This window comes from Columba livia, chromosome 2, assembly GCF_036013475.1.
Source record: "Columba livia isolate bColLiv1 breed racing homer chromosome 2, bColLiv1.pat.W.v2, whole genome shotgun sequence".
In the NCBI taxonomy this organism is placed as follows: domain Eukaryota; kingdom Metazoa; phylum Chordata; class Aves; order Columbiformes; family Columbidae; genus Columba; species Columba livia.
In genome coordinates, this window is record NC_088603.1 from 86,924,734 (window position 1) to 86,934,825 (window position 10,092).

General features: G+C 38.7%; 1 protein-coding gene across 4 annotated transcripts; it reads left to right on the plus strand.

The window, feature by feature from the left end:
* Positions 1–584: 584 nt before the first annotated feature.
* Positions 585–9,796, plus strand: LOC102088428 (carboxymethylenebutenolidase homolog). 4 transcript variants are annotated; one of them, XM_065052671.1, is made up of 7 exons: positions 585–771; positions 1,731–1,818; positions 4,214–4,427; positions 5,093–5,200; positions 7,072–7,214; positions 7,629–7,720; positions 9,391–9,796. In XM_065052671.1, the coding sequence occupies exons 3-7, from the start codon at positions 4,222–4,224 to the stop codon at positions 9,568–9,570; spliced, it is 729 nt and encodes a 242-aa protein (XP_064908743.1). In that variant the 5' UTR covers positions 585–771; positions 1,731–1,818; positions 4,214–4,221; the 3' UTR covers positions 9,571–9,796. The 4 variants fall into 4 exon arrangements, with proteins under 4 accessions (XP_064908743.1, XP_005502992.1, XP_021143899.1 ...); XM_021288224.2 differs by having other exon boundaries at positions 586–771; positions 1,756–1,818; XM_005502935.3 differs by lacking the exon at positions 1,731–1,818.
* The last annotated feature ends 296 nt before the right edge of the window (positions 9,797–10,092 follow it).

Consider the following 10,092-nt stretch of genomic DNA (forward strand, 5'->3'; position numbering starts at 1 on the left):
ATACTTGTGGGCGTGGCTGTAATATGTTTAATCTGTGCTAGGGAGACTTCCATAATGTTTTTGTGCTACAAGTTTGCCAAGACAGATTCATCTTAATTCGGCACAAATTCCATTAAAGACATTTATTATGGACAGTAGAAGTGCATGAATACGCTATATGAAAATGCATTTCTGAATTTAACAATGCCTCAACAAATGTACCACTGATGCTAAATGTCTCAGCTATAAATGCTGAGGTCAAAAGATTCTGCAGTCTATTAAATGGCTACATCACAAACATCATTTGTTTTCTAGTGTACTGATCTGGAAGGGAAATTTTCCCAAAAAACTGAAGTGTGCCAATAAGAACATTCAGAAGCCTTGTTTCAACTTCTCTACTAATTGTTAGGAATGACACATACTTAGAGAGATGAAAAAAATAAGTGCAGTGTAGTGTTTATGTGTATCTTGCTTTCTAAAATCCTTAAATAATAAATAAATAAAAGGTGGAGTAAAAGGTGATTGATGTGCAGCCTACTGCACCCTGCCTCTCTGCATGATTTGTCCCCACCCCTTCCAGTCTGGATGACTCCTGTGCTAAGCCTCTCCTCCTCATCTCCCAATCCCAAAGTCTGCAGAAGAGTTGAAGAGCACGTGGAAGCCGGATGAGAAGCAGCAACAGCACAACTGTCAGCAGAACTGGTTTTCCTCTTCTTGCGTTTAGAGAAATCTAGCTGGTATCTCTCAGAGCAGAAGCAGCAAGCTGGTTTAAAACAGGATCCTGCACTCCAGGTATGTGATGGCAAGCTGGTCCACAAAGATTGAGTTGTCAGCAGAGAAAGACTAGCTACTTTAGCTGTTTTGAAAGGGAGAAATCTGAAATTGCTAAGCAGTTAGCTATAGTTTTTTGAAAAGGCACAAAACATTCAGCAAAAAAACACTCATTTAAAGAGAGACTTCAGTTTTTGTTTCAGTAAAAATATGCACAAAAAACAGTGTTAGGGAGTGGATAAAGTGAAGATAAAAGGTGTCAACTCCAGAAAAGACTGGATTGTATTTTGATATTTTGAGTGTTTGCTGCAAGCTGTGTCACAGCAACACTTCTGAGGACAGTGGTAACCATTTTATGTCCATCAGTAGCAAAATGACTTTAAAGGACCGTAATAATTTCTTTTGTCCTTACGGTAATTAATTCCCATTCTTTTTCTTATTTGGTCCATTGGAGCACTTACTGTTGAATTAAATACTGCTAGAGTTTAAGATGTTATTGCTTGGCCCAGGAGAAGAGCAGAGATGTCATATCTTGGCATCATCAGTCCAACATGCTGGCAAAAAGCATGGAACTTTGAGATTATGTGCTTATAATTACTTTCTGAGAAGTGGGGATTATCCTTAGGGCTATCTTTGCCCCTGTTTGCCTGATTGTTTTTTAAAGATTTTCAGCCCCACTTCCCAAGTAATGATTTGTATTTTCCTGTAGAAAACTAAAACTCTGCAGGATTTAACCATGTGGTTTGTGGCTCCCTAAAAATGTAGTAGTTCGGGTCTGTTCTACCACCCAGGGAACCCACCTTTGCCTTGTGATAATAGTAAATAACTCTTATCAGTCTTTATATTATTGCACAAAAAGTAAATGGTACTGAGAAAACCCAAGGAAGAACAGAACCACCGGTAAGCAGCAGAAGCTTCCCTTAATGAGCAGAAAGATGTCAGCAGACTCAGGATAATACTCTTTTTTTCCCTACTAGCAGCAGTCAGTTTTTCCTCTGTTCTCAGCTTTGTGCCAGGCCCCGTGTCTCTCCTGTACTGGAGCTCAGCGATGAGGAAAGGGGCGTAAAGGTGAGATTCTGCTTGTTTGGAACCGTGCCATGGGGAAAGCAGGAAAAGGAAAAGTGTAAGGATGTAATTAGTGGGAAGAGAGAATGAGGTGAGACAGGAAAGGTAGGAAATATCCTGGCTTGTTGCTTTGACACACAGTGTTGTGTGGGACAAAGTGGGCGGGAACAAATAAATCTTCTGACTAAACAGGATCCCATCAAAGACTTCTAAGCAGTTCAGGTGTGGCTGACTATTTACTAACGTTCTCCACAGCCTGGTGCCTGGAAGAGAGCCAGCTGGCTAGGCATCAGTCAAGACAGGCCAAATAAATGATTTATGTGAAGCAACTAACAGGCAGTAAGTAATAGGCAGCAAGCTGTTCCACAACTGTTGCAAAATTTAACGCCTCCTAAACACAGCTTCCTTGTGGGGACACCATAGGTTGTGCCCTTCTGAAGGGAAGACCTTTGTGGGGTAAGATTGTGGCTGCCATCTCAGAAGCCAGTGGTGTTAGCTGTCTTTGGGAGTGTCAGTGAATTCTCCAGGTAGCCTCTTGCACATTGACAAGCTCATTCATCTTAGGTTAAAAAAAAAAGAGGTAGGAAGTACTTTTGCATAAATGGACATCTCTCAAGCATGTTCAGGCCTATTACTGGGAGCTTAAACTAGGACATACTCTCCCATGCATGTTACAACTTCCACTTTCATACAATGCCAATCTTAGTACTGAAGATCAAGATACATTACACTTTATTCCACCAACCCTGACATTCAGATGTTGAGAAAGGTGGGAGAATAATCAACAAAGTTGAGCAGCTCTCAGTTATCAGCACAAGGGATTTACTCATGAAGTGAGATCATCCACCTCATGGCTATTACTGAAGCAGCTTGATTCTAGCAGTAAAGCCACATTCATGCTGTTCCTGTATCTCTACACTGTGCTCTATCAGCCAGGAATTACAGCTGTAATCAAGCATATTTGCTCAAACTCAGTGCTGGCCCTGCCAGACCTGGTGACAGCAGCCACAGAGTTGTGAGAGGATGAGGAAGAACGTTGTCTCTGCAATATACATTGGGAAGGCTGATTATCTTAGGTATAAGGCAATCTAAATGCATATAAAATTTGAGTGCTGTTATTGAGCCTGCGTTAATCACTCAAGCTGGGAAATGTGTAAAGCACAAGCAAGCAGTGAGTCTCTGTGGCATTGACTTCTTCAGTCTGTGTGCACCGTGGTTCCAAATAAGCCCGTATTGCCTAGGAAAATTTCCCATTACTCAATGAAACCTAGCTCTCTGCTGTGGCTAATGGAGAGCTGAGGAAGGTTTACATTTCTAACAGAATTTACCACACTTCCATGAAGACTAGGTATCTGAAGTATGTGTTACAGAGCAAACAGAAATAATAGGCTGATGTAGAAAAAATGAAGCTGCGACAGTCATAATATATATGCAGGTGTGTGTACTGTATCCTTGAGAATAGAAGTCAGTACATGGCTAGGAAATGCTACTATTAACACTGCCTCTGCAGACTTAATTTGATTCCTTGTATAAATGCATTATAACACTACTTTTAATTACAGGATCACATTCAACTTTTTGCACAGAGTCCATTCCAAGCTCCTGACACAGAGGAGTCAGAACAACTTTTGACTTTAATCTCTCTAACACAGCTACGAGCTCACTGTCTGTAATTACCATTTTTGAAAAAGGGACAAAACCAAATACCCTCACATATTTTGAATGAGGTTTGCATATCTGCTTATTTTCTTGCAATCCCTTTCAAGAGCATATGGGCTGAAGGCAATGGAACCTAATTTAGAAATCCATACTGCAGTCCTTCAACTGCACCAAATACCTCTGCTCCCAGAACAACTGTTGTGCTGCCACCAAAACTGCAGATTAGTTTGCAGGCACCGGCACAGAGAGAAGCATGGAACACTCTGCTTTTCTGCAGCAGTTTAGTTCTGTCATCCCTACCCATCACATAATTCAGAGAAACCAGCATGGGATTCCCCATGAAGATGGGTGTGATGGCCCCATACCAGGAGAAAGAGTGACATCTGAAGCCATAGTGCTTCACACCAATGCTGACAGAGTGGCACGGGAGAAAAACAAACATGACATGAGAGTCAGGACCTGACTGTCCAGGTTGCTTGTAATTTAAGAACTTTGGTTTTTGGTATTTCTCTTAATTCTCAGCTTAATAACACATAGTGGGTTAAGAGCCATTCTGCACTGGAACATTGCTTTTGCTTTTTTTCTACTTTATCCTTTAGGCAAGGATGCCAATGTTATTTACAGAAGTTATTGAACTACTTTCTGCAGATCATATTTACCTTTATTTTCCCTTAATAATTTGTGTTATCAAATTATTTTTGCTTTCTTGCTCTCATTTTTGTCTTTTTTTTTGTTTTAGGTTTCCAAATGTCAAATCCTTTTATATATGATACTGGGAAAAGATCTCCATATGGGTGTCTTGGACATGAAGTACAAATTGAGCACATCAAGGCATATGTTTGCAGACCATCTTTTTTCACAGATAAAGCTGTGATTGTGATTCATGATGTATTTGGATGGCAGTTCCCAGACATTAGATACATAGTCGATTTGATTGCAGGTCATGGATACATGTAAGCAACCATCTTTCCTATCTTCCTCTTAAATGCACTGATGGATCACCAGGCCCAAAGCTTATGATGTTTCCCACACGCATAGGGCAACTATACCATCTCAGTCTGAGCGAATAAAAACACAAAGGGACAAAACGTTCCCATGAGGTCACCCAGGCTACCAAAATTGACCCATCAAACATGGCTACCTGGGCACAAAACCACAAGGAGAGTCATGAAGTGCCAGTGTTCGTGCTTATGTGGTAGCATGGGTGATTAAAAGATAAATGTTGGTATCTATCTTTAAGTTGTATAAGCTTTTCAGAACCAAACCTTTCAAACAGTTGCTGTTGCTTTTACTAGCAAAGAGGCATATATCTGTTTAATTAAATCAGGAGTGTTGCTTAATCCCTTTACTTTTGTATTAAGTATATCTAAGGAAATAATGAGTTTATCTGTAGCTTGTTGGTGGTGGTGGTGTTGATGCTGTTATTGTTGTTTTTTCCATAGAAAGACATATCTTTTTAGCTCTGCTGATTGCCAGAACAGGATGGGTAGAATATGATTCAGATAGTAACCATGTAGATGTGTACTCTGGAGTAGAAAAGACATTAGGAGGCATTTAGACATCCACAGATTCTCCCCACCTGGATGTGAAAATTGACTTGATTTCATCTCTCACACAGAACCATTTGTCCAGACTTCTTCAAGGGAACAGAACCATGGAAATCTACTGACCACTGGGCTGACTTTGCTGACTGGATGAAAGAGCATGATCCTATGAAAGTAGACAAGTAAGACGCATGTTTGAACTTTAAAGAACATCTAGCAAATGAGGGGTATTTGTACGAAATGTTAAAAGTGGCACCTGACTGCAGGGCAAGCTGGCTGCACGCACACAACTCCTTATTCTGGGTGGTTCTTCCGTGGTTCTGAGCACTGTCTTGGCTGGGATTCGGAAAGGATCATCTGCTCTGTCCATTACTGCTTAACTGTCCTCATCTTGTTTTTCTTGGCCCTTTTCTAACTATGCCACACTGGCTGCACAGGCTCATAGCCCATGTTTCACAGGCTGAGCAATACTCAGCATTCTCACCCACAAGTGCTGACTCTGCCTCCAGTTCCTCAAGATAAGGAGGAAAACTCTTCCACAACTACTCATGTTATCAGCCAGCTGTCACTTGCCCATCTTGCTTTCTGCCTTGTAAGTCATGATGGGTACAAATGATATTCTCCTGAGCAACTGAATCAAAATTTGCAAGACTGCCCAAAACCTAAGATATATCTGATAAACTATACTCTTTTTTTCAACGTGAAATAGAGTGCCCACTATTTGTAGAGCCTAGCAGTGCCTGGAACAAGGTCTCCCTGTTTCTTCAGCATCTGTCACCACAGCCCAAAACTCCAGCAGATTAGACTGAGGCAGTGACACCCTGTTACTAAGCTATCATCTTTTAAGCCACAAGTATTCTGCTGACCCTTTCGAGAGATTCCAGCAGTCACAGCATAACCTCAACATATTTCAGCAAAACTTTTGACCATAAAATAGCAATTTTTTTTTTTTTAAAAAAACCCAAATGACTAACACCTATAAAAAGTAAAAATCCTACTCCAAAGAGAGAGTAGATATGTGGGCACCCTCTTAGGCAATTAAGACCTCGAGGACCTCCCTGTGCTGTCTTTTAAGGGTTCACCTGTAGCTTCCCTCAAGGTCAGATCTGTTGTACTTTCAGAGCACAAAGACTGCAACACATCCATGACTTAGTACCCTTCCAAATAAATAAAATCTGAGAGAGATCATCCTTTCCCAGAACACACACCATAGGCCTAGGACACTATCTTTGAATCATGTCACTCTCATACTGCTTGTTTGTCAGACTAACCAAAGCTGTGATGACCACACTGCTAGGCATAATATTTGAAAATACAGTTATTAGTATGTACAGTCTGCATTTAAAATTCACTTTAAACTCTGCAGATAACAAAAAAGATAATTCTACTGAGACCTAAGAAGACAGCAATTAAAAAAAAATTCCTGCTCTGACTGACTTTAAAAATAATTTGCATATTTTTAATTGCACATCATGTGATACCTGATTTTTTAAACATTATAGTTACTGACAGTTTAATTTTGAGTAATTGCTACTTTAGTATAGTAGTGTTATAGCGTTATTGCATGTGGGCTTGGTAGGATATTTTAGTGTTAACTCATGCAACAGGAATGACATACTCAAGATAGATCTTTATCTAAACAGCTGAACTCTGTAGAGATAGCACAGTGAAACTTATCTGTTCCTACAATCCATAATGCAAGATGTTGTTCTACTTGCAGATATGTCTTGTCTTTAGCTTTCCTGTCCTAGACAAAGTCATTCAATTAAAAATTTACTTCCTTTGAAAACAATAGAAGCAGGTCACAATTCAGATAAGCATTTGAGTACATATTCCTGTACTTCCCTACACTAGAACCAGAGATGCTAACTCCTGTTCAAGAACAGAAGCTGCTGCTCTGGGCTGAAATGTGTTTTTAAAATATTCTCTGTTTTAAATGATTGGGAGTGCAGATGCAGAAAAATTCCTGTATCTCTTTTAATTTTTTTTCTTAAATTGTCAAGTATTGATTCTGCGATAGATTCCTTAGTTTGCTTTTGTTTATATGTCTTAGGGAAACTGATGTTACCTTGAAGTATCTACAGGAACAATGTGGTGCAAAGAAGATTGGTATCGCTGGGTTTTCTTGGGGTGGAATGGCAGCACATCACTTGATGCTGAAAAATCCTCAATTAGCCGCTGGGGTATCCCTCTATGGTAATGTAGAACACATGAAAACTTATATGGGCTCACATGACTATGTGTAGTTTCTAACTCTAGTTACTGCTTTATAATAATTTCTGTAAACAGTCACCTCAAAGGTGAGTTGCAGATTTTAATTATGATTATTTCAGCAATGTTCTATATTAGTATCAAAATTTAAGAATGGTGGAAACCAGAAAAAAAGTTGTTTCCTTTTGCACAGAAATTTTCTAATCTATTTGTTTAGTGCTTGGAGGGTGGGGAAATATATTTTCCAGATGCTTTTTTTCCCCATCGGAATAGAAAGCCTCCTGATCTTAAAAAAGTATTTAATGAGTAAACCAAAATAGAAATTTTGTCTTTTAATTTGACATTTATCTTGCCAGAATGTTAAGCTCACTGACAGACTGTTTCTCAAATACATTCTAGGAATAATTAGGGACTCCGAAGAAAGATATGATTTATTAAATCCCACATTTTTCATTTTTGGTGAGAAAGACCACACTATTTCTTATGATCAGGTAAGCTGTTGTACTAGAAATGCTTTTTCTTTTCCCATAGTTCTTTTATCCCAAACAGAAATCCTAGCTTATTAGAAACCATTTTCAGATAGAAAAAATCAAACAGTCTGGATTGTTTTGCTTATATGTCACCTTCCCCCATATCTTGCTTTGGTTATTCAAAGCTGCTTTTTTGAGGTGACAAATGCTGTAAAGGCAAGTTGTTGGTCTCTGAGTGGCTGGATAAGCAGAGTGTGAAACTGGGCAGGGAGACCCAGCTGGTATGACCCTAACACCACAAACACTTGGATAATGCTGCTTTGGCTGAGAGAACAGGTAGTTAAACCACTGAATTTGGACTTTGAATGGATAAAAAAGTAATTTCAGCCTAGTAACCGAACTTTTTGATGATGTGGACCAATGACTAATTGCTTTTGGTACAAGAAGGCAAAATGAACTGTGTCAGAAGAGTGGATGTGAATTTTAACCAAGATGATGACAACTTATGGACTCTGTTTTCACTCCTGGCTGCCGTCCATATTCTCATATAACCTCTACCGTAAGCATATCTGAGAGGCTGGATAAATATATGGGTAGGAAACTGGTGCCCTCTTCAGTGACAGGGATAACATTCCACCTCTAGCATAGTTTGTTCTGTAGGAGTAGGGCCTAACTGAGGAACTGGCAGTGTGCTCTGGAAATGCAGAAGCCAGTCAATATTTACTTCTGATTGTGTTATTCAGTATGTTGATCTGCACCTCAAATATGTGTCTCCTCTGCATGAGAAAACAAATCATTCACTCCCTGTCCCCTTTTTATGGGAAAAACATCTTTTTCCCAGGGGCACAATTTTCATGAATACATTTCTTCCATCATGCATTATACATTGAAACCATACCTTTTTCTCCTGAAGCTCTCTCTCTGAACTATCTGTGCAAATTGTGTAAGAAAAATTCCTGCATTAAAAAAAAAGATCCTCAAACCAAATACATTGTTTTCTGCACTGAGGAACAACAGGCTCTGTGGTTAAAAAAAAAAAAAAAAAAGCAAACATGAAATAAACTACAGTACTGCCTCTAATCTGAACAAAGGGTAGAATTAAGCTTGAAGGGGTAAAATAAGTGAACATTCCCCTTTTTTCCCCCTGACTTTTTAAAGGAAATGAGCGCAAAATGTCTACAGATGTGTACAGGTACATAATCATATGATTGGTACTCTGTGTAAGCATATGTGTACTTATCATCAAAAGATTCTGGAAGAGAAGTGTCTTTTATTATACAGTAAAATTTAAAAACCCTGTGCTTTCTCATACTCTATTATTAAACCTACCAAATATTTTGGGCAAAGAATCACTGGGGTTTAGGGAATGTGTTCTCAAGATCAGAGCTGAAAATTAGGTTACAAGCCATATTAAGCCTCTGAACAAGAAAGCACCTGTTCCTTTATGGCAATGAGATTTACTAAACCACCTCTGCAGTAACTGTTGAGGTTCTCGGACTTACCCACACTTATTAAAAAACTTTTCTTTGTCACATTCCAAAGAGGGGTTTTCTCATCTGTTGAGCAACAGAACCTGCTTCAAGCATGACAGCTGAGAAAAGGCGTAGATGTAGCAGCATGAGAAACAACAAGTTTAGCAAACTTAAAAAATAAAAGCCACAATATAATAGAAAAAATATTTTATTTTACAGATCACCTTACTGGAGGACAAGTTGAAACAGTACTGCAAAGTTGCATATAAAATTAAAGTGTATCCTGGACAAGTTCATGGGTTTGCACAGCTGAAGCCAGAAGATATGAAACCTGAAGACAAACCTTACATTGAAGAAGCCAGAAAGGATATGATTGATTGGATTAAACAATTTATTTGACAAAGGCATAAAGTAAAACTAAGCTTCAAGATCAGTATTTGATTTAATTAATTTTTAGAGAAGAAAATGTTCAAGAGAAAATTATCTGGTTTTGAAAATTGTCAAAAAGAAAAATAGGAACATTTTAATTTATAGTTCTTAATTATTTTTTTACAAAATTTACACAAGATTGTGAAACCAAAGTTGGACTAAAGGACGATTCAGAATTAAAAGTCGATTGTATTTATCTTGCTTTGTATTTGTTTCATTATTCTGCATTATGACATCAGTAGTAATGATATATCCATTTGTCTGTGCTAGTGTGCATGACTTCATTCTGACTTTACCTGAATAGTTTCAGGATTTATTTTGGTATGGTGATTGGTGGTCACATGTGTTAACTCAGAAATGCCCCAGTTTTGCGTATAGACTTTAATCAACTAACTACAAAGCATTTGTCTCAGGTATACTGCTGTACTGAGCAGAATTCCCCATGCATGAAACAAACATTTGGCTATGTTAAGGAGTGAGGAAGGAATGATA